A 25,134-nucleotide genomic window follows, 5' to 3' on the forward strand; every position below is an offset into this window, starting at 1 on the left:
TCTCATGGGGCCTCTTGGTCTATCACTCGGACTACAGACACCTCTCGGGACTGTGAATCGGACTGCTGGGACTATCACAGGTGCCACTCCTGACTACTACCTGGGCCACCTGGACTACCTCTGGGACCAGTAGAACTACCACCCGAAGCACTGAACCTCCCCCCTTCCCGAGCCCACTCGTGTACCACTGTGGCTACCACCGTGACCCACCAGAATCGCTGCTTAAGGCTACAACGCGGACCACTTTGTCTGGCAGTGCTGCCACGTGGACCACCAGTACTACCAGACGATTGGACGGACACAGACTGACCGACGCTCTCCGCGTGCGAACGTCCCAACGTGGGAATCGCCCGCGGGACAGTCGCGGTATCTGCGGGAACCGTTCGGGGCGGAATTTAATTCCGCGGGAGCCCCGCGGCCGTCGCGGCGACCGATGCCGTCGAAGTCATTCGGAAGCCCGCGAGCGGCGAACCTCTTCGCTGGGGATGAACGCACTCTGGTTTCATTTATTTAATTTCCCCCTCCACCGCCTATCTTAACACATTCCTGCGGAGGGGGCTGGTAGGAACGTTGGGTTGCTCGGTCAGTGGCCAAGGTCAACGGCACCACGTGGTGTGTTCCGCAAATATGCCCGACTGTGAGGGTGGGCACAAGCCGGCGTGAGTCGGTTAAACGTTGAGTTTTATAAGGGCACCACGGGGTGACCAGCCCCTCCCCACCCAGCCCCACCCCTCCCACCCAGCCCCTCCCCACCCAGCCCCCACCCAGCCCCTCCCTACCCAGCCCCTCCCCACCCTCCCCTCTCCACCCAGCCCCCACCCAGCCCCTCCCCACCCTCCCCTCTCCACCCAGCCCCACCCCTCCCATTTTTGGATGCACGACGGGCGGACACAATAATCCCTTGTGGGCTGGCTGGTGGTGTAACCAGGAGGCTCCTATATAGTAATACGGTGATTGTACGTATGTGGCCATTGTTTTGCCGACTCTATTTTTTTCTGGGTGTGAGCATTGTTGGTATAATTTCTTTGTCGTGGTCAATACGACCAGTATCAATAAATCACGAGGAATCAATGTCTTGGGTGGGTTTTTTTTTCCTTCCGGTCTTGCAATCCCAGTTTCGTGTGACCCCCGTTAGCTTCGCCTGGGTTGCGTTAGTTCAAGGGTTCACTTAGGGAAGGGTAACTTAGGCCGTTTTGAGGTGTAAGGACTTACACCCTGGACGTCCCCGCTGGACAAATATACGCCGATCCTCGATGGAGTGGCCGTACCCAAGAGGGAATTTCCTTGAGGTTGATGATCGCTTCGTGGGGGACATGTCCTTCGTAAAACCCGGAGACTGCCCCGGAGGAGGCCGCGGACTCGAGTGGCCTGGAAGAGAGCCGGCGGTTGGCGGAGCTGCGGTCCATTGGACGCGGCTCGTTGCGAATAACAATTTACATTTATTTGTAAGGAGCTTACCGCTCGTGTATCAAGGCGCCTTGTAAGAATAAGGACAGAGATAGGGCCACGAGAGACGGAGACGCTGAATATAATAAACCGGCCTAAGAAGATGTCGTTTTAAGACGAGACTTTAAAAGTATCCACACTTGTCGGATGTACGAATTTCCAACGATCGGGAATTCCACAACCGCGGCACGCAGGCCCAGCAGCAACAACGCACGAGAACTGCCGAAGACAACAGCGGGGCCTCCCCCACCCCGTGATGGAGGAAAGTTCCATCCCGTCCACGGTCAACCCTTGGATGGAGGAGAAAGCCTGCAAAGGACGACAAACCCAGCGTTCTGCAGGTCTTATGGCGGAACGTCCGTCGCCGTTGCAGGGGCTGGCCTGCGACACGTGTTCAAGTGTGCTGCTTCTGCTATGTTATTTTTTAATTGCTGCTGTCGCAATGTTACTACAGCACAATTGTGCTATTCGTGGAATTTATGGGATGAAATTGTATTGATCTGCAACGCACACGGGGCATCGTAACGCCCCTTCCCAACCCCCGTTGTGTTATACATTGGGCCATTGAGGCAGATTTGTTTTTGGAATGTTATTTTTCTGAGGTTCATTTGAGTGACCTTGTTGATTTATTTCACGCAACAGCGGGACGTGTTTTTTTTGCCACAAGGGGCCCCCTGCTGTAGGAGAGATGCTCGCCGCATGAAAGTCGACTCGATGTTTCTATTTTTCTCAGAATTAAAATTAATTAACCTCAGTTTTATTTTACTTTTTTTAAATTGCGACTACGGGATGCTTGTGTCGGCAACGCTGACCAGACTGCAACTCTAAACGAAACTAAAACACTGAACTCTATTTTATTTTACCAGGTACCACCCACCAAGCTGTCGAGCTGTATTTGCAGAAGCGACCTGGCCACAAATGAAAGCTCAACGAAGTGGCTTGTCACGTGCGTCAACTTATAACAGCAGCCAAACACTCTAAACGCGTGACGTTGATTCCAAATGTGGAGGGGGGGGGGGGACCAGAGGACCCGGAGAAAAATCCACGCGGCCACGGGGAGAGAGACACGCAAACTCCAAATATACAGCAGGCATCGTCAGGGTCCACGTGGCATGTCACATTCACGTCGCGTTACTCAACACCACCCTCCGATTAGCACGGTTGGCTACGTGCGGCGCGAAAGAAGTTCAACATACATACAGGATCGAACCCACGGACCTCCTGCACCGCAGGCGATGGGGGTTAACATCTCCTAGCCACCGTGTCGCCCATAGAGTTAACGTCGAAGCTTCACTCGAGGACCTGTGAATGACTACGCGCAACTACGCTTCCTTCTAAAGCCACATGTAGACATATCGTACAGGTGTTTTACAATGTATCCAAAACATCAACATGTACCGACGTTCCCATAGAATGCGAGCAAAGATGCAGTTGATGTACCTCGGGAGCAGTCATTTTGTAATGAAAATTAAGAATAGGTTTTACCCTATATTCTTGGTTCTTTCGGTAAAGTCACCACGTAGAAGGGAAACAATAAAATAATAAAAATATAGAACAATAAAATTCTCACGACGTTTCGACTTGCAACACAAGCAATCATCAGGTGTGAAAACCACAACGAGAAAATTTGAAAAAGTGGCGGTTTTTTTACGTTAGCACCACGGAGAGCGATTTGACAGTTTATTTTAGATGGACGAGTCCATCTATGTTTGGAAAAGAGGAGGGGGGAGACGAAAATAATGGATGCGGTCTGAAAGCCACCGTAAGCGTGAACAATCAATTAAGACCCTAAATGGTGTATTATTTTATTGTTTCCTTTCTACGTGACTTTACCGAAAAAACCAAGAATATGAATCCCTGCAGTCACGAAAGCTTTAAATCAAGATTTTACCCTGTCTGGCAATACAAGGGTAAAAACTATTCTTACTTTTCGTACTTTAATACTGGCAAAAAGGTCCAATAATAGTTCTGTAATGTCAACTTCCAGATGCTGTTCTGTAGCATGATTGCAAAAAAAAAGTAATTAAGTGGCATATTAAACTTTATTAGTATGTCTGCATAATAAAAAAAGAAAGTTGTAAATGTTCACAGTGAAGCCATTGTGTGTGCGTGTGTGCTGTGCGTGATGTGTGGGTGTGTCACGTGTGTGTCATGTTTGATGTGAGTGTGATGTGTGTATGTGATGTGTGCGTGCTGTGTGTGTGCGTCATGTGTGGGTGTGTGATGTGTATGTGTACGTGTGAGTTCGATTCCTGTGAGGAGCTCACAAATCTTTGAAAGATCTGGGCAAGGTCCCATCGGTAAGCTCCTCCGGCAGGCAAGGCTGCGTTGGCTGGGTCATGTAGCCCGCATGCCCAGCCACCGCATGCCGAAACAGCTTTTGTTTGGCCGGATCGAGGGGGCTAAACGGGCGCGGCACGGGCTAGAGAAGAGATGGAGTGATGTGGTACAGGAGGACGTGGAGCTGAGTGGACTTGCCGATGACTGGTACCAGCGGTGTCAAGATCGGCCTCTCTGGAGGAGGCTCGTGAAGGACGCTACTGGGCAGTTGGAGGCAGTCGCCCTCCAACAACAACGGAGGGCGGAGGAGCGACGCTCACAACAACGAGCGGAGCGCCGTGTGGCTAAAGCACAGCAGGTTGGCACAGTAGGGGGCACAGGTGGTGCATCAGCCAGTCATCTCAGTCAGTCGACCCGTAGCACCTGGGTCTGCCCCGTGACCTCCTGCCAGCGGGCGTTCGACACTTCACGTGGCCTCAAGGTGCACATGGCCTGGCACAAGCGTTGTGGTGACGTCACCGCCACTTAGTGGCGAATGGCAGTTGTTGTTGTTCGATTCCTGCTCACGGCCAAAACCAGTGACGATTATCTGAACCGGTCCTGGGCTTCCCCTAGGTCGACTCAGTCAGTTCATGTACCCACAACAATGACAGTGGGTTTACTCTCCAACACACCGGTGTGCTGTACTAGTAACGAATTGGCACGTTTTGTTTACGTGACAAACCCTTATTAATTGGCCGTGTCGGGTGGTGGCGGGTTTAGCGACGCATTTATATATTCACGCCATCTAACCTCCTAAAAAAACCTCTGTTTACATTATGAGACCTTTGCCAGTAACAAGATATAGTAATAGGTTTTACCCTTTTAACTGGCACAAAAACTGACACCTTTATTCAAGGCATCATGTTTGCAATAACCACAACACAAGCAGTCAAAATGCAAACAAAAGAGACAACTCTGATGCCTTGAATAAAGGTGTCAGTTTTTGTGCCAGTTAAAAAGGTAAAACCTATTACTATATCTTGTTACTGGCAAAGGAGGTCTCATAATGTAAATGCTCACCCCGAGCCCTCAATACTCTGATGGTGCGCTGTTTTTGAGTTGTACGCCTTTTGGCGTCTTCTGGTCCAACACCAGTGGAGACTAGGCTCTAAAGAAAGCCGTCTCGGGTGTGGACCAATCAAATTCAAGAACAGTGCATATTATTATCAGAGTTGTCTCTTTTGTTTGCATTTTGACTGCTTGTGTTGTGGTTATTGCAAACATGATGCCTTGAATAAAGGTGTCAGTTTTTGTGCCAGTTAAAAGGGTAAAACCTATTACTAAAACCCTCTGTGTTACACAGGGGGGTCTTTGTGCGCGTGTCTCTTACACGTGCCGTTCGTACGGGCTGACAGGATATGGCAGGGGCAACCCAAGTCCGTTATTGTAACTCGATTCTTTGTACGGAGCCAATTGCCCCGGTTTAACAAATCGCCCAGCGTGCACCCGACGACGGGACAAGAAAATAAACGAAAAATTCTGCCGAGGGTTGATCTTGGTTATTAGCTTCGATGGCAAGACTCTTGCTGCCATTTGTAAACACGCAGACGTTGCGGATGCGGGGAATTTTTAGATGGCTTAGGTCAAGGGGGTTGGCAAACCTGAGATTCCGGAGACGCATTGGGGCTGTTGTCTAACCATAAAAAAGATGTATACGGTGCCTTAGGGGGGCGTACATAAATGACGTCACGCGATTTTGGACGATTTTTGACCCCACCCCCCTTCTTCGTCACACGGCGTCACAAAAAGTCAGACCCACCCCCCCTCAAGTATGACGTCACAAAGCTCTGCCCCCCCCCCCCCAAAATAAAACATGCTTCAAATCGCTTTAAACTATTGTCATTGTAGTGCGTATTTAATGTGGCGCTGCACTCTGATGTTGTAGGAGAAAACATTTATTTTAAAAAGTCTATTTAATTAAGTAGAACGTGTTGTCTAGATTTATTCAAAGTTGCGCATTTTGATGTGACGTCACATTTCTCAACCTCCCCCCCCCCCTTCGTCACAAATCGTCACAAACGTCTGACCCCGCCCCCAACCCCCCAGGTGCGTGACGTCATTTATGGACGTCCCCTTATCGAAGGCGCTTTACACAAAATCGACAATGTTACACCGTGTGAGTGAGTAAAATTGGTGAAAGCGAAAACGACGATGGTGAGCGATGATGAATGGGGCGAATGAATGGGGTTGATGAGCGAGAGACGTCTCGTGCGACCGTGAAGATGGCAAAGTGACGGTGGCGAGTATGAGGTGGAGATTAAAGGGATTGTCGGGTGCGGAGCTCAGGGAAATAAGTCGAGTTTTGAATGCGGAGTGGGAAAACTTCGTGAAGGTGATTGAATTTCGATTTAAAGCTTTCGTGACTTGCAGAGATTCATATTCTTGGTTCTTTCGGTAAAGCCACGTGGAAGTGAAACTATAAACGAATAAAAATAAAACATAATAAAATAAAATTCTCACGACGTTTCGGCCACAACGCAAGCAGCCGTCCTCAGGTGAAGAAACACAGAGCTGGTAAAATTTCGATTTGAAGCTTTCGTGACTGCAAGGATTCATCTTCTTTGGTTCTTTCAGTAAAGTCACGTAGAATGAGAATAAAATAATAAATTAATAAACTAAAATAACACAATGAAATTCTCACGACGTTTCTCTGTCCTCCAGACAGTCTCGTCCCTTCACCTGATGAAGGCCACTTGTGTTGTGGCCGAAACGTCGTGAGAATTTAATTGTGTTATTTTATTTTATTAATTTATTATTTTATTCTCATTCTACGTGACTTTACCGAAAGAACCAAAGAAGATGAAAGACAGAGCTGTTGGATAGACAGCATCCTAATGAACACCTGAGGAAGGCTGCTTGCGTTGTGGCCGAAACGTCGTGAGAATTTTATTTTATTATGTTATATTTTTATTACTTTATTATTTCCCTTCCACGTGATTTTACCGAAAGAACTAAGAATATGAAGGTGATTGCTTAATGTGTGGGGGGGGGGGTGGGGGTTGGGTGAGTTGGTTCCAGTCTTAATATGACCGTCTCGCGTTCATCACCTTGTCGTGTGGCTGTTGAAATATTGAGGAGTTGATGTTCATGTTTTAATTTTAACCGAATACCAACAAAAAATGTATCTTCTTGTTATTTTGATTTGAACGAATGCTGCCCGAGGAAGATGGCACGCGCTGTGTGTCACGTGGGTGGCCAGGCGCAAAGCCACAATGCCCCCCCCCCAACCACTGCGCCACCATTCCCCCCCCCCCCCCCCCGCCGAAAGTTATTGACTGCATACGCTTTGGGTCTTTCGGTAAAGTCCCGTAGACAGCTTTCTCTCTCTCTCTGTCACCTGAAGACGGTTGCCTGTGTTGCGATCGAAACGTCTTGATCTATTATTTTTCGATCTACGTCACTTTACCGAAAGACCCAACAGAGTATGAATTCCTGCAGTGACGAAAGCTTTAAATCAAGATTTATTTAGCGCACCCAATAAATATCCTGAAGTTTCACGAGCACCTACGTCCTACAACAACAACAACAAGCCCTTCCGCACCTAACTTCACGTCGCTTTGCTCAACGTGGGCCCTTCGTGGTGCGCGTGCAAAGTGGTGAACAATGTCGAAATTCAGTCATAGGTTTTACCCTTTTAACTGGCACAAAAATTGACACCTTTAGTCAAAATGCAATTTGACTGCTTGTGTTGTGGTTATTGCAAACATGATGCCTTGAATAAAGGTGTCAGTTTTTGTGCCAGTTAAAAGGGTTAAACCTATTACTATATCTTGTTACTGGCAAAGGAGGTCTCATAATGTAAATGTCGAAATTTGCCCGATATTTACAACAATTCTGCCAATTCCAAAGTTCAGAACGGTGCGCGCGCGCGGTGTGTGTATGTGTGTGATGCAACATGCGATCTCACCGTGCGTAAGCGATTAAAAATTTTCGTTGGTTATCAAGGGTGGCCAAAGTGGTGGGGCATGATTGATGTCAACCAATGGGAAGGTCGCGATTTGTGGTTTACGAGCATCATAAGCACTCAATATTCTACTACCGAAGCCCCCTCTGCCTGCTCAGAGCATTGCTAGGATCGAGTGGTTACGCGAGTGGCTGTGTGTGTCCGAGCGGCGGTGTCGCGCTGCGCTGCGCTACGATCCCGGCGAGCCGAGTTCGATTTCCGCTCGCGGCCAACGCCGGTGACGATTATCTGAACTGGTCCTGGGCCTCCGCTAGCCTCAAACGAGTACCTGGTGCGGTGTGTGAACATCGCCACTGGGGAGACGAAGGCGGTCGGGCGTGGTTCTGGCCACCCACCCCGTCGCGTGCCGTGCCGTCCTTCATAGGTGCCCGCTAACAGCACTTGCCCCGACGGTCTGTTACAGGCTATACGGGCGATCTTTGTCTTTGTGTCCAGTGCCAGTCTTCATAACATAGGTGCTGCTCGCTAACGGGGACGGGAGGGGGGGATCGTTGTCTTTGCTGAGATCGCAACAAGTCAAGCAAACCGCAGCCGATCCAAGGCACCGATCATCAATCGGTGTGCGAGGTAAGGTCACGATTGCGACTGCCGCTGAGCTGAGTTCGATTTCCCCCGGGGGGGGGGGGGGGGGCGGGGCAGCTAACGTGTTCTGTTCACACCTCCGATTAGCACGGTCGGCTTCGTACGGCGCGAAAGAAATTCAACGTACGTACACGTCACCATTTGGCGAGAGGATGCCATCGTTGACCAGTGCTGAGCCTCCTCCTCCTGCTCCTCCTGCTCCTCCCTTCTTCACCAACTCGCTGAAGTATGGTCAACCATCTCCAAGTGTGTCGTGTTGTCGAGTTGCAGCGGGTCGAATGCTGTTGCGCGTGGTGGCAGTAGCAGCAGCAGCAGCAGCAGCGATGTTAACTCCAGGTGCTCGATGCCAACAACGTGGAGGTCTGCAGCTCGCTGCTTGCTACTGGCCACAACGGGAGGGCTTCAGCAGAGAGAGGGAGTCCGTGCCGCGTCGCTCTTCCACCCGTTGGAGGAGCGAACAGACCCCAGTGGGTTGTTCCACGCGCTCCATTGGTTTGCGTCTTCGATGTCGCCACCTCTCGGTCTCCGTGTCTCTACGGGTCTCTACGCAGCGTAGAGTTTTGGGACTCCTCTTTCCCCGTCGTCCTCCTCCGCTGAAGGAGCGCAGAGCCGCAGTGGGTTGTATGTACGCGCATGCGTGCGTGTGTGTGTGTGTGTGTGTTGAACTTCTTTCGCACCGTGCACAGCCGACCGTGTTAAACGGAGAGATGCGGGCCATGTGCAGTGTAATAGCGCCGGCTGGTGGCCAGCAGCAGCAGCGGCGACAACAGCTGCGTTGGACAGACAGGTGGGGGCGTGTTGGCAGGGCGGAGGAACTGGGGCAAGGGTCACGGAAGACCCCGTCTGGGGGCTGGTGGACAGGCTGGTGGACAGCAGTGGCATCTGTGTTGGACAGACAGCACACAGGGGGCGTGTTGGCAGGGCGGAGGAACTGGGGCAAGGATCACGGAGGGCCCCGTCTGGAGGCTGGTGGACAGCAGTGGCATCTGTGTTGGACAGACAGCACACAGGGGGCGTGTTGGCAGGGCGGAGGAACTGGGGCAAGGATCACGGAGGACCCCGTCTGGAGGGCCCTGGGACCTGCTACTGGCGGGTTCGAGAGGGGAGGCGCAGCCAGGGCGGAGCCCGGCCGCGCTGGGAGCATCAAAGGAGCCGAGAGCGGCGTGGGGGGGGGGGGGGCTCGAGGCCACCGGTGCTGGGAGTGGACTCGTCTCGTCTCGTCGTCGCTGTCGCCTCGTCGCCCCTCGTCGCTGAACGTCTCCGCTAGACGCTGCGCTACGGGGGGAGAGTTGTTGGCTGTCTCGGTGTTAGACGGCTCGTGTTGTGTGCAGGCTGGGGCTGAGCTGAATCAGAGACTACACATAGATCGAATTGCGTGGCCACAATCGCACTCCCGTGGCGTGTCTTTAATGCATGTCTCTGCATCTCTCTGGTTCTCTACGTACCAATGACTATGTATCTCCATGTGTCTCTATGTACAGTATACGTATCTACGAGTGTTATGTATCTCTATGTGTCACTGTGGGTCTCTATGTATATGCGTCTATGAATCAATGTATCTCTGTGTGCCACTATGGGTCTCTGTATATACATCTATGAATCAATGTATCTCTGTGTGTCACTATGGGTCTCTGTGTATACATCTATGAGTCAATGTATCTGTGTGTGTCACTGGGCCCCTATGTATATGCATATATGGGTCAATGTATCTCTGTGTGTCACTGTGGGTCTCTATGTATATACGTTTATGAGTCAATGTATTTCTGTGTGTCACTATGGGTCCATATGTACATGCGTCTATGGCTTTACTATATGGCCCGAAGTTTGGGTTGCATGGCCACAATCGCACTTCTGGGGCTTGTGTGATTACTTTCCCGTTCTCGAATGGAATGTGCGCATCCGCCTATTGATGTCCACGGTGGCTAGGAGATGTTAACTACCTCGCCTGATATACAGGAGGTCGTGCGTTCGTTCCCGACCCTGACGCCTGCTGTGTATTTGGAGTTTGCGTGTCTCTCTCTTATCGTCATCACCACGGTGTCTAGGAGATGTTAACCACCTCGCCTGGTATACAGGAGGTCGTGGGTTCGATCCCGACCCTGACGCCTGCTGTGTATATGGAGTTTGCGTGTCCCTCTCTCTCTCATCATCATCACGGTGTCTAGGAGATGTTAACTACCTCGCCTGGTATACAGGAGGTCGTGCGTTCGATCCCGACCCTGACGCCTGCTGTGTATTTGGAGTTTGCGTGTCTCTCTCTCTCTCATCATCATCACGGTGTCTAGGAGATGTTAACTACCTCGCCTGGTATACAGGAGGTCGTGCGTTCGTGCCCGACCCTGACGCCTGCTGTGTATTTGGAGTTTGCGTGTCTCCCTCTCTCTCATCATCATCACGGTGTCTAGGAGATGTTAACTACCTCGCCTGGTATACAGGAGGTCGTGCGTTCGTGCCCGACCCTGACGCCTGCTGTGTATTTGGAGTTTGCGTGTCTCTCTCTCTCTCTCATCATCATCACGGTGTCTAGGAGATGTTAACTACCTCGCCTGGTATACAGGAGGTCGTGCGTTCGTGCCCGACCCTGACGCCTGCTGTGTATTTGGAGTTTGCGTGTCTCTTTCTCTCTCTCTCTCATCATCATCACGGTGTCTAGGAGATGTTAACTGCCTCGCCTGGTATACAGGAGGTCGTGGGTTCGATCCCGACCCTGACGCCTGCTGTATATTTGGAGTTTGCGTCTCTCTCTCTCTCTCCGTGGTCACGTGGATTTTTTTTCTCCGGCTCCTCCGGTTTTAACCCTCCACGTTTATAATCGACGTCACCACGTGTTTGGAGTAATTTGGCCGCTGCTGTGAATGTCCACGCGATGAGGATGATGATGATGACGATGATGACGATAAGCCCCCTCCTCGTCGAGTTATCATTCGTGATAGCCAGGTCGCTCCTGAAAAAATAGCTACACGCCAGCTCAGTGGGGAGCCTTACACCCGGTAAGATAAAAAAAAAACTAAGGTGGTTTTCACACCTGATGATGATTGCTTGTGTTGCAGTCGAAACGTCGTGAGAATTTTATTGTTTTACATTTTGGTGGTTTTCACACCTGATGATGATTGCTTGTGTTGCAGTCGAAACGTCGTGAGAATTTTATTGTAAAAAAAAAAATTATTGTTTCCCTTCTACGTGGTGACTTTACCGAAAGAACCAAGAATATGAATCCCTGCAGTCACGAAAGCTTTAAATCAAAATGTATAGATATAGAGTCAAGGCCGTAGCCATTGAGTCAATATTGGGGGGGGGGGGGACCAAATCTATTTCATAGCAATATATTGGGGGTGGATATTTTGAGCATATTTGAATATTGGGGGGGGGGGGATGTGTCCCCCCCCCCCAATATATATTATAATTACGGCCTTGTATAGAGTTGAGTTTAGAGTCCACGATGAGCGTCGTCGGTCAGGAGCGAGAGACTCCTTGCTGCTGCTGCTGCTCTGATTGGCGTTCCGACGTGCTGGGTAATTTTCCGTGCGTTGTGCAGGAGTCGAGAGGGGGGGGGGTGCTGCCACGGTGTAGCGGGGGGGGGAGGGGCGGAAGGGGGGGGGCGGACGCATAGCGGAGGATGGAGAGGGGGGAGGGGGGTCGCTTTATGTGTGAGGTCAAAATCGACTTCGCATATCGACCGCCGATTGGAGTCGATGGAGGCGTGCGCGTGGCGGACCTTCTCAGTCGCGACGTTAGAGAGCAACGCTTGATGGCTGCGCTTAGGGGGGCCGTCCGTAAATGACGTCACGCGATGTTTGACCCTCGGCGTCACAAAAAGTCAGACCCCCCCCCCACCTCAAGTATGACGTCACAAAGCTCTGCCCCACCCCCGCCCCCAAAAAATAAAACATGCTTCAAATCGCTTTAAACTATCGTCATTGTAATTTTGATTTAAAGCTTTCGTGACTGCAGTCATTCATATTCTTAGCCCTTTCGGTAAAGTCACGTTGAAGGGAAACAATAAAATAATAAAATATATAAGATAAAATAATAATATATAAATAATATATACATATATCTTATTATTTTATTGTTTCCCTTCAACGTGACTTTACCAAAAGAGCTAAGGATATATTGTCATTGTAGTTGCGTATTTAATGTGGCGCTGCACTCTGATGTAGTAGGAGAAACACATTTATTAAAAAGTCTATTTAATTAAGTAGAACGTGTTGTCTATATTTATTTAAAGTTGCGCATTTTGATGTGACGTCACATTTCTCAAATCCCCCCCCCTCCCCTCGTCAAACATCGTCACAAATGTCTAACCCCGCCCCCCCCCCCACTAGGTGCGTGACGTCATTTATGGACGGCCCTTTACGTCTCCCGTCCATCCCCTCCTCCCCCATTCATTCTGCCCGTCTCCTATCCACCCCCCTCGTCTTCCATCCCATCCATTAATTCCCCAGACGTCTTCTCATCTCACCCCCCTCATCTCCCCCTCCCCCCCCCATCTCCCTGCCCCTCCCCCGTCTCCCACCAGAGCCCCCCGCGGCTATGGCGATGGGTAGCCCCCGCGCGCGCCTCTGCGTGCTGGAGAAGAGCCCCGAGGGGTTCGGCTTCCACGTGGACGTGGACGAGGGGCGCGAGGCCCACGTGGTGTGGCACGTGGAGCGGGGCTCCCCGGCCCAGAGCGGGGGGCTGCGCGCCGGCGACGCCATCCTCGCCGTGGACGGCCGCGACGCACGCCCCATGTCGCACGCCAAAGTGGTGGACGCGATACAGGTCACGGGAACACCACGCCGACACCCCCACCCCCCGCGTCCCCCACCCCCCCCACTGACCCTCCTCCCCCACCGCCTCCACCTCCCCTCCCCCCCCCACTGACCCCCGTCCTCCCACCGCCTCCACCCCCCCCCCCCCACTGACCCTACTCCCCCACCGCCTCCCCCCCCCCACTGACCCCCTCTCCCCCCACCGCCGCCCACCACCGCCCTGCCTCTCTCCCCCCACCGCCGCCCCCCCCACCCACTGCCCCCCCCCCACTGACCCCCACCCCCCCCCCACTGACCCCCATCCCCCACCGCCTCCCCCCCCCACTGACCCCCCTCCCCCACCGCCTCTCTCCCCCCACCCCACTGCCCCCCTCTCCCCCCACCGCCGCCTCCCCCACCCACTGCCCCCCCCCACTGACTCCCCGCCCCCACCGCCTCCCCCCCCACTGACCCCCTCTCCCCCCACCGCCTCCCCCCCCCCCCACCGCCCCCCCCCCACTGACCTCACTCCCCCCACCGCCTCCCCCTCTTTTTCACAGATATCCGTTGAGAGAGTTACAGCAGCAAACAAAGACACAAAAAGAGTGAAACACACTCCGCATTTAAGGCCGAGTAGACCTGCTGCAGACATTCGTCACATGGTGCATGGCCCTGCGTGGGAATCGAACCTCTGTGTCGCGATCTTCGCATCGTAGTGCCCTAACCACTGCGCCACCGCTCGGCTAATAAATTCACACAGCGTAGTGCCTTTGATCATCATAACGATGACGACGATGACGACGACGATGATGATGATGATGATTTTTACGATTTTTGGGGGTGGGTTCTTCTTCCAGGAGAGTGGATGGAGGATGAAGCTTCTGGTGTGCGAGTTCCAGACCGAATCCACGCTGAACCTGGCTGGACTTGGGTTATCTGGCGACGTTTTGGAACTGGTCAGTCAACGTGTTCGAGGAGGGGGCCGCGTGTCAAACGTGTGGCCCCAAAACGCTGTGGCTTATACCGTCATAAGATGCACATGGCAAGATGTTAACTACCTCACCTGGTATACAGGCGGTCGTGGGTTCGATCCCGACCCTGATGCCTGCTGTATATTTGGAGTTTGCACGTGGTGAGATGTTAACTACCTCGCCTGGTATACATGAGGTCGTGGGTTCGATCCCGACCCTTATGCCTGCTGTATATTTGGAGTTTGCATGTGGTGAGATGTTAACTACCTCGCCTGATATACATGAAGTCGTGGGTTCGATCCCGACCCTTATGCCTGCTGTATATTTGGAGTTTGCATGTGGTGAGATGTTAACTACCTCGCCTGGTATACAGGAGGTCGTGGGTTCGATCTCGACCCTTACGCCTGCTGTATATTTGGAGTTTGCATGTGGTGAGATGTTAACTACCTCGCCAGCTATGCATGAGGTCGTGGGTTCGATCCCGACCCTTACGCCTGCTGTATATGTGGAGTTTGCGTGTTTCTCTCCACGTGGTGAGATGTTAACTACCTCGCCTGGTATACAGGAGGTCGTGGGTTCGATCCCGACCCTGACGCCTGCTGCTGCTGCTGTATTTTTGGAGTTTGCGTGTCTCTCTCTCTCCCCGTGGTCGCGTGGATTTTATCCGGGTCCTCTGGTTTTTTTACCTCCACATTTAGAATCAACGTCACGCGTTGAGATTATTTGGCTGCTATACATTCCCACGTGACGCTAAGCCACTTCGTTGAACTATAATTTGTGGCCAGGTCGCTTAAAAAAAAACAGCTATATAGCTCAGTGGGGCCTTACCTGATAAAATAAAAAAGAATAGTTTATTGTTTAATTTATTTAGCACTCCCTACCATGAGCATTTCAGAATGGGTCCTGTTATATTATCCATGAAAAACACACGGATAATGTACATTCTTGATTTGAAGCTCTCGTGACTGCAGGAATCCATACCCTTTGGTTCTTTCGGTAAAGTCACGTGGGTATGAAATAAAATAAAACACATTCCTGCGGAGGGAGCTGGCAGGAACGTTGGGTTGCTCGGTCAATGGCCAGGGTCAACGGCGGCACCACCACGTGGTGTATTCCACAAACATGCCCGACTGTGAGGGCGGGCACAAGCCGGCGTGAGTAGGTTAAACGTTGAGTTTTATAAGGGCACCACGGGGTGAGCAGCCCCTCCCCACCCAGCCCCACCCCTCCCACCCCCCACCCAGCCCCTCCCTCCCCACCCAGCCCCTCCCCACCCTCCCCTCTCCACCCAGCCCCACCCCTCCCATTTTTGGATGCACGACGGACGGACGGACACAATAATCCCCTGTGGGCTGGTGTAACCAGGAGGTTCCTACCAGTATCACGACGTTTCTATAATGTGCATGTCCCACAGATACTTGGTGCGTATTGCAGGTCAGCCCCAAACTCTTAAGATAACTGAAGACTTTGGCTGTACAGCTCTCCAACACACCGGCGCGCTGTACTCGTAACGAATTGGCACGTTCTGTTCACGCGACAAACCTCACTCGCTGGCTCTGTCCGGTGGTGGCGGGTTAAACGAACACACGTTTATATATCATCAACGTTCCGTGTTCGCTCCACTCCGCTCGCGCGTCGCTCCGTCTCCCCGGAACACCGGGCGCTAAAGCGGACAACCGCGTGGGCGAGCGATCCGCCCCGCTCACGGCCGTCCCGGGGGATTGAGCTGAGCGTGTGGAGTTGTGCCGCAGGCCTTGTCCCTGGAGTCGGATCCTCTGCAGACGAAGCGTCGGCTCTCCATGGACCTCATCGCATCCCCCCTGTGCTCACACAGCCCTCACTTCAACCAGGTCCCGTGCGCTCTCTCTGTCTCTCTCTCTCTTTTCTTTTACGATCAGAGGAAACAAGAAGATGCTCGGTGTAGTCGGCACTTTGCTTCGTTCATTATTTCGGGGTTTTTTGTTTTTAATGCTTTGCTTTGTGTAACCCCCACCCCCCCTTTTTAAATGAAAGATTTCACAATAGAATTCACGGTCTTCTCTTCTTACCCCTTCCATCTCTCTCTACCCCCTCTCTCTTGCTTCGTCGTATATTTAGAGAGCGCCTTTGCTTAACGTGGTTTAAAAAAAAGGCGGTGCTGTAGAATACAATCGTTATTTCGGTGGCAAGGGGTGTGCGAGAGGGGCTGTGGAATTGAGTGACTGCGATAGAGAGGGTACGAAAGGGTTTTGAGTCTATGGGTAGTCTTGAGGCTATGGTGCAGTGCTGCATCTATGGGCAGTATTGAGTCTATGGGAAGATTTGAGTCTATGGGCAGTGTTGAGGCTATGGGAAGTTTTGAGTCTATGGGCAGTGTTGAGTCTATGGGCAGTGTTGAGTCTATGGGCAGTGTTGAGTCTATGAGCAGTGTTGAGTCTATGAGCAGTGTTGAGTCTATGGGCAGTGTTGAGTCTATGAGCAGTGTTGAGTCTATGGGCAGTGCTGAGTCTGCGGGCAGTGTTGAGTTTATGAGAAGTGTTGAGTCTGAAAAATTAGCAATAGGTGTTTTACCCTTTATGGAAATAACACAGATGTTAAGATGTTCAAACACCAAATAGAAACGTTTTTCAAGGAGTCAATTATGCATGAACCACACATACTTGTGGTGAGCATGCAAACAAAAACATGCTCTGGTAATTGCCAGAAAGGGTAAAACCAACTCTTATATTTTGAAATTGCCAAGAAAGGTCCCATGACAATTAAACTCTTTATCCATGTTCACGTATAGATGTCATTCACCACTGATTTTAACCGTGACCAGAATTTAAACTCACGTGACAGAGTGGACAGCACAGCTACGTTAACAACTCTGCCACCGCTGCCCACTTTCCACGTGTTGTACCGTGTCAACACACGCGTGTTATACTCAGGGCCTACACCTGTGCCCACCACTGCCCTCCCTACACGTGTTGTACCGTGTCAACACACGCGTGTTATACTACAGGGCCTACACCTGTGCCCAAGACTGCCCTCCCTACACGTGTTATACCGTGTCAACACACGCGTGTTATACTACAGGGCCTACACCTGTGCCCACCACTGCCCTCCCTACACGTGTTGTACCGTGCCAACACACGCGTGTTATACTACAGGGCCTACACCTGTGCCCACCACTGCCCTCCCAACACGTGTTGTACCGTGCCAACACACGCGTGTTATACTACAGGGCCTGTGCTTGGAGCCAGAGACGTTACTTGGCAGGCGCAGACGCTCCCTGGACGTGTTCACGTCTCCGCTGGCTACGAACAACCCAGTGGCAGTGCCTTCCGCTCGGCGCTTCAGCCAGGTGCGTGGATGAAGTCATTTGCATGTATTTGTAATTCACAATAAAGGTTCTTGGGTTAGATCACGTAAGTATGAATCCGTCGAAACCCTCCACCACTCGACACAGCCAATTAGTGAGGGATTTGTCACGTAAACAAAGCGCCAATTACTACTTCAGCCCAGCAGTGTGTTGGAGAGTAAATCCACAACATTTACAACTTGAGTACGACGTTTCGCTGGTAATTACATCCAGCATGTACACATTTATACTCACCCGATCTCATCCAAGAACCTTTATTATTAATAATATTGGTCGCTAAAGTCTACGTGTTAAAATGTATTTGTAAGGCGACTTCCACAAATGCCTCAAGACGCCTCGTAAGAATGACGACAGGGCAAGCGAGACGGAGAAGCTCGTTAGAATAAACTGACTTAAGAATATGTGGTTGCAAGACGAGACTTTAAAAGTATCCACACTGTCGGATTAACGAATTTCCTACGGTAGGGAATTCCGCAACCGTGGCACGCAGACACAGCGAGTGGCCGCTCAGGAGGGCCGGAGTCTGCAGATCCTAATGAGGTGGTACGGATGAATTCACTCACGAAAATATATGGTGGTGGTGCCACCATCATCAACGCTTTCCAACTCGCAGTGGGGCGCCGTGGAAGCTAGGCGATGTTAACTCCCTCGGTTGGTATGCAGGAGTTCGTGGATTCGGTCCTGACCCTGACGCCTGTTGTAATATTTGTAGTTTGTATTTTTCTCTCTCTCATCATCATCACGGTGGCTAGATGTTAACTCCCTCGCCTGGTATGCAGGAGGTCGTGGGTTCGGTCCTGACCCTGACGCCTGCTGCTGCTGTATATTTGGAGTTTGTGTGTGTCTCGCTCTCTCTCTCTCACTCCCCGTGGTCGCATGGCTTTTCTCCCGGGGTTCTCCGGTTTTTCCCACCGCATTTGGAATCAGGGTGCGTTCAGGGGTATTTTGGCTGTTGTCAATTTCCACACGCGCCACTTCGGTGAGCTATGATCTGTCGCCAGGTCGCTTCTGAAAAAAAAAGAGCTACGTAGCTGAGTGGGCCTTACCTGGTAAAATCAAAACAAATGTTTAGTTTTAGTTTCGTTGAAATGGTGCAGGCAGGGTATCCTAAACACTCCGTCCTTCCCCGTCTACCACTTTGCTCCTCCCATTCAAATGAATTCGTTCCACGCTGCATGCGCCCGATGATTGTTAAACACGTCCCAGGTGACGCTGTAAGCAATTGACGTTGTCTGCATCACGTGGAGCACGCGCGCACCCACATAGGCACGCAAGCATGCGTGGACCACATGTACACACACGGAACATGCGTACACACACACGGAACACGCGTACACACACACGGAGCACGCGTACACACACACGGAGCACGCGTCCACACACACGGAACACGCGTACACACACACGGAACACGCGTACACACACACGGAGCACGCGTGTACAGGAACACGTGCACAAGCGCACTTGAATCGGCTCTGTTCACGCAGACAGCTGTAACTGGTGACGTCAGAATAAGGAAGGTCACCTGACTGTGTGGGCGGTGCCAGCCGACTGAGCGGGCGTGGCTATGTAAAAGTGGGTGGGGCTACCAGCTGACCCGTGTAACTCAACCTCCTCGTCCGATTGCTCCGTTCACCTTCTCCCCCTCCGACCCTCTTCATCGAAGTCTCCAGCAGCACGATCGACTTCTTCGCTGTCGCGTGCCGCACGCGTGTCACCCATCTGCGGTCCCCCACCCACCCTTTGCGTCCTTGTCTCAGCAGCACTCCGTCCCTCCGCTGCTGAGCCTGATGCTGCCAATGGCCCCTTTGAAGGAGAGCAAGTCTTCGGGCGCCCTCGCCGCGGAGGGCGCATTGCAGGGGCGCGACGAGCGTGACGCCTCGCTCGATCGGCCGGGCGAAGGCAAAGTGGGACGCATGAAGAAGTCTTCGAGTGTCGGCAGCTGCCTGCAGTTTCTCTCCCACCAGCCTTACAGCGCCAGAAAAGGTGTGCACGTGGCGGCAGGGGCTACGGATTTGCATTCAGAGGGCCTATTAAATTGACTCGGATCACTGAGGTCTGAGGATGTGGATCTCCTCTGCACTCCCGGGCGAAGGAGGCTCGGTGTTTCCGTGGGGCCGTCCATAAATGATGCCACGCACCTGGGGGGGGGGGGGGGGGGGGCAGACATTTGTGACGATGTGTGACGAGGGGGGGGGGGGTGGGGTTTAGAAATGTGACGTCACATCAAAATGCGCAACTTTAAATTAATATAGACAACACGTTCTACTTAATTAAATAGACTTTTTAATAAATGTTTTCTCGTACAACATCAGAGTGCAGCACCACATTAAATACGCACTACAATGACAATAGTTTAAAGCGATTTGAAGCGTTTTTTTTTATTTTTGGGGGGAGGGGGCAGAGCTTTGTGACGTCATATTTGAGGGGGGGGGTCTGACTTTTTGTGACGCCGTGTGACGAGGGGGGGGGGGTAAAAAATCGTCCAAAATCGCGTGACGTCATTTATGGACGGCCCCCTTCGGCTTTGGGATGCTTCGCCAAACAGGCATTGAGGGATTTGGCTTTAATTGAGACGTTTAAGTCTCAACTTAAAACATTCTCGTTTCGGAAATCTTCACCCGCTTTTATTTTCAGGCTCTTGCCCCCCTTTCATTATTATTATAAATGTGAATTGATACGTTTTCAATGCGTATTATGTGTTTTTATTTTATGCCGATTGCGTACAGCACTCTATATCATCTCCGGACGAACAGCGCCATATACTGAGTCCAATATTAATATTATTTATTATGAAGTGCCTGAAGTCACGTCTCATTTTACAATATTCAAATGCTCTGACGGAGCCTCGCCAAGGGCACCCCTGTCGGTAGCTGTCAGTGTGCGGCTCCAACTGTGCCAAGCAACGGCCTGAAAATGAGAAATAGTTTGCCAGTAGATGGAAATGTTGCGACATTTTGTTTTGCCCCCCCCCCCCCCGTTTAAGTCATTGGGGACTAATTTAGCACGAACCAAGTGGCAGCCATTGATAATACCGGGGGTTGTGTATCGACTGTAACACTGGGGGTGTGGAGTCGGCCTTGGCAAGGTAAAAGGTAAAAGCAACGAGCCTACCTTTACCCTAACTTTTACCTTACCACAATACAATCACTCTACCCTTACCTTTTACCTTTAGCAAGGTAAGGTAAAAGGTCAAAGATCAAAAGCAACGAGCCTACCTTTACCCTACCTTTTACCCTTACCCCATAAGAATTACCCGATTACAGGGTAATTACTGGGGTACTACTACACATGAACAAGGTGTATAACAGGTAAATGCTAGGAAGAGCGCTTTATTCATAGAGAACAATCTCGATTATTCCAATTTTAAATGAAGGCCACGGACATTTGCCAAGGAGCTTTTAGCGAGCGGTAAACAAGGTATTTACCGGGTAATACTTCGCGCTACCTTTACCCTACCCTTTACCTTACACCTTGGCATGTCGACACCTGTACACTTTACCCTTTTACCCGGTAAAAAGGATAAATTACCTTACCTTACCGAGGCCTAGCACGTAGTAACTATAACGTATACACCAGTCGTGGGTCTTTCCCTTGATGAAAACTGCGGCGATCGCCATGAAGTGCAGTCACACAACCCGCTTTGACCAACACAGCGCGGAGAGGGTTTCATCCATTCCAGCAGCGCTTCGCCAAAGAGCTGTAAGATATTAGTGTTCTGTGAAGTGTCCGTCTTTTACAGATTATTTGTCTTTCCCCGTACAGGATTATGCCAAAACGAGGAGACGTCTATTGCAGAGGTAAGCGATATACAATGTACACAAATTACATTTAAAAAGGCTTAGTAGAAAATACACCTGATTTCAAATGGTGGCGTTGGGCTCTTGTCGTTAACATTGCCGAATACTAACATACAGCAAGGCCGTAGCCATGGAGTCAAGATTGGGGGGGGGACCAAATCTTCCAGGGGGTCTGGGGGTGCCCCCCCCCCCAGAAAAAAAATCTAAATTTGAAAACGAATTTCCTGCCTAAAACATAAAAAAATCACTAACACATGGGATTGACTTTTTATTTATTTCTAACAATAATGTCTAATAGTGTTATTGTATTACATTGCTCTGTTTTTTTCTTTTTTACCTTTTCTTGTTTCATTGTATATAATGACAGAGATTAGGGATTAATAAAGTACAGCCATAACCACAATCATATAAACAGAAATCTATTTTATAGCAATATATGAGGGGGGGGTGGGGACATTTTTTGAATATGGGGGGGGGGGGGGTTGCCCCCCCAATATATATTATAATTACGGCCTTGACATACAGGCTGCCATCCTTAGTTTGTGATTAAGAATCTTTATAGAGATTGGAGGAATCCGAAGAGCTATGAAGCTCGTTTTCTCAAGTGCAAGCGAGTTGAGTGTCTCAGCAAGGGTCACCGGTGACATGGCACGATATATTTTTTATTATATTATTGTTTCCCTTCTACGTGACTTTACCGAAAGAACCAAGAATATCGATGGCAACTCAATACGGATGAGGGAGTGAGCAAAATACCGATAGAAAATGAGAAACAAAAAACGTAATTATACTCTTAAATTAAACAATAATAGAATACGACGTTTCGATTGCAACACAAGCAACCATAATCAGGTACAAATGAATGCGAAAACAAACACAGTAAACTTGGAAATAATCTTTGGTTCTTTCGGTAAAGTCACGTGGGTAGAAAAATAAAATGAAACAAGAAGAAATAATAAGGTGATATATATTTTTATTTTATTATTTTTTTCGACCCACGTGACTTTACCGAAAGAAACCAAAAAGTATTTCCAAGTTTACTGTGTTTGTTTTCTCATTCATTTGTACCTGATGATGGTTGCTTGTGTTGCAATCGAAACGTCGTATTCTATTATTATTTACTTTAATTTCTTTCTCCGTGACTTTACCGAAATAACCAAAGAATAATTCCTGCAGTCACGAAAGCTTCGAATCTAGTTTGAACGTAATTATAATTAAATTGCAGTCTCATCTGTGCGGTTGAAATGTTGAAAACATCTACTAAGCATGTTCCTTATAACGGTGTGTTTTTCACTGCCGGGCCCCTGTAGTTGCCTTGCAGTGCAACTCCTGACGTGCGCTTTCCGACAATACGCAAAGAGCAAAAACACCCCTCATCATCATCATCATGGTGCTGTCACAAAGCCAACAGTGGTTCCCAATGTGTGGCGGCCCTCGCGCTGATGATGTCTTATTGGCGAAAGCGGCCACCCCCCTCTGAAAATGTACGAAGAACACTGAGTTAGTGATGCAACAATTATTGATTCCCATCGCTCTGATGCTTCAGCGTGGACATGGATTGATCCTTGCTACTCACAAACTGGGAATTTACTCAGCCTGCACTGGATATCCGCTCACGGGGCCAACACCAGTTACGATTATCTGAACCGGTCCTGGACCTCCCCTCCTAGGTCGGCTCAGCCTCAAATGAGTACCTAGTTCGGTGTGTCAACATCGCCACTGGGGAGACAAAGGCGGCCGGGCGTGGTGCTGGCCACCCACCCCCTCGTGTGCCGTGCCGGCCTTCATAGGCGCTCGCTAAACGGCACTTGCCCCAACAGTCTGTTAAGGCTATATGGGGCATCTTTGTCTTTTTAGATTTAATCAACATAGCTCTAACTGACAATGTTTTCAAAAATGGATAAACACCCTGTATGTGCGAACTTGAATTGACAGTCCGGAGGATCCGAACAGATGCTTCCAATGCCTAAAGATGGCTCAGCCAAAGCTGACACGTCCGCCTCCAAGAGACCTGGTGTTGCTCGATCCGGCACAAATGACGCACCACACTGGGAGCAGCATACCGAAGACGAGGCTCCATCATCATCATTGGCGTCGTCTCAGAGCTGTGAGAATGACGCCACTAAAAGCAACAGCATCATCAGCGGCGGTGGCAGCGGTGGCAGCGGCAGCAGCGGTGGCAGCGTTGGCAGCAGCGGCGGTGGCAGCGTTGGCAGCGGTGGCGGCGGCAGCGGTGGCAGCGGCGGCAGCGGTGGCAGTGGCGGTGGCAGCGGTGGCAGTGGCGGTGGCAGGGTTGGCAGTGGCGGTGGCAGCGGTGGCAGTGGCGGAAGCGGTGGCAGCGGTCGCAGCGAAGGCGACGTGCCCACGTGTGATGTGGGCGCGGGAAGAAAGTCAGAGGGAAGCGTGGACCAGCAGCCAATTCCGCGTCCCGTCGGCGACCTTCGAGCGGCAACGAGCGCCGATCGGCGGGCTTCGGGTGAATGGGAAACACCACCGGCAGGTGGGGTCAGCCAGACGACGAACCGAGAGCCGAAGGAAAAGAGTGGCTCGAAGCAGCCGACGTTGTGCAGCACCCTGTGTAGTTTTTGTTAAATGCGAGCACCGTGACGGAGTAGACACTGGAATGGTTTTGTGCTAACGCTTTGACGTCGAATGACAAATGGGCGTATCGGCGGTACACCGGTGCAGCATAACGCACCGGGTCGTCATGACGCAGTGTGAAATAAAATAAAAATGTAATCTGCAAATGTGTTTGTCGGTCCTTAATTGACCCTGTCGCCAGGTTTGACGCGTTTCTGACCGAATTCGTGAGCACAAATCAGATTTTAAACACGGCAGAATAAATTCCTCTGCCGTAGCTGATCACTGTTACAACGCTGTGGGTTATCACGATATTGTTTTCTACGATACCAAGGTACTCTGCAAGACATCTGGATACCACCAAAGGTGTGTCCATGAAGCCATACAGATATACAAACATAGACATAACGTCAACCGAGAAGATGGATTCAAATTGAGCAATCATTGGAAAGATGTGATTAACAATGTTAAACCTCAACCGCTACTCTCCCCCGCTCCGCGCCCCCCCCACCATCCGTGTCTCCGATGTTTTCTAGGACGAGCTTCACCCTCCTGGCTCCTCCCACACCCCAAGCCCCCCCCCCCCATGCTGCGCCCGTCCTCCCTGGCTCCTCCCACACCCCAACTCCCCCCCCCATGCTGCGCCCGTCCTCCTTGGCTCCTCCCCCTCCTCTTACCCTATATAAGTCTATCATCACAAATAGCTCTCTCTACAGTTATTTTGCTTTAAAGCTTTCGTGACTGCAGTAATTCATATTCTTAGCTCTTTCGGTAAAGTCACGTTGAAGGGAAACAATAAATAATATATTTTTTATTGTTTTATATATATTTCATTATTTTATTGTTTCCCTTCAACGTGACTTTACCGAAAGAGCTAAGAATATAGTTATTTTGCTGTGCATTTTTACACCTGATGAAGGAAGCTTGTGTTGCCTCCGAAACGTCGTGATTTAATTTAGTTGTTTTCATTTACTTTATTTTTTACCTACGTGACTTTACCGAAAAAAACAAAGAGAACGTATTATTTGTCAACCACAAGTGTACTGTGTCCATGGTAAGCCACTTCGTTGAGCTATCATTCGTGGCAAGGTCACTTCTAAAGAAGCTAATAAGTTCAGTGGGCCTCACCTAGTAAAATGAAAAAAATATTTTTTTTCGTGGTTTTATAACCTTTCCTATACTTTGAACTCCATTGTTTGTTGTTACGTTGTGACCCGCCCCTTACTGGACATGTGTGCATAAAGAGCTTCATAGCTCATCGGATTTCTCCATCATAAACAGAGATTGTGACAAACCATTCGGGTTGCACCCTGAGTAAGATGGCGGCTAAAGAAACGCGCCTGGACACCGGCAACCCCCTGACTAAGATGGCGGCTGCTTCCTTACGGAAGTTGCG

At 50.5% G+C, this 25,134-nt stretch overlaps 1 protein-coding gene across 2 annotated transcripts; it reads left to right on the forward strand.

Moving 5' to 3' along the window:
- Positions 1-15,287: 15,287 nt before the first annotated feature.
- LOC142905574 (uncharacterized) lies at positions 15,288-23,905 on the forward strand. 2 transcript variants are annotated; one of them, XM_076052202.1, is made up of 5 exons: positions 15,288-15,865; positions 17,221-17,340; positions 19,122-19,344; positions 21,124-21,158; positions 23,094-23,905. In XM_076052202.1, the coding sequence occupies exons 1-5, from the start codon at positions 15,815-15,817 to the stop codon at positions 23,748-23,750; spliced, it is 1,086 nt and encodes a 361-aa protein (XP_075908317.1). In that variant the 5' UTR covers positions 15,288-15,814; the 3' UTR covers positions 23,751-23,905. The 2 variants fall into 2 exon arrangements, with proteins under 2 accessions (XP_075908317.1, XP_075908316.1); XM_076052201.1 differs by lacking the exon at positions 15,288-15,865 and having other exon boundaries at positions 15,909-17,340.
- The last annotated feature ends 1,229 nt before the right edge of the window (positions 23,906-25,134 follow it).

This window comes from Petromyzon marinus, chromosome 55 (genome assembly GCF_048934315.1).
Source record: "Petromyzon marinus isolate PM22_M1 ecotype Great Lakes invasive population chromosome 55, UKy_Petmar_22M1.pri1.0, whole genome shotgun sequence".
Taxonomy (NCBI): Eukaryota; Metazoa; Chordata; class Hyperoartia; order Petromyzontiformes; family Petromyzontidae; genus Petromyzon; species Petromyzon marinus.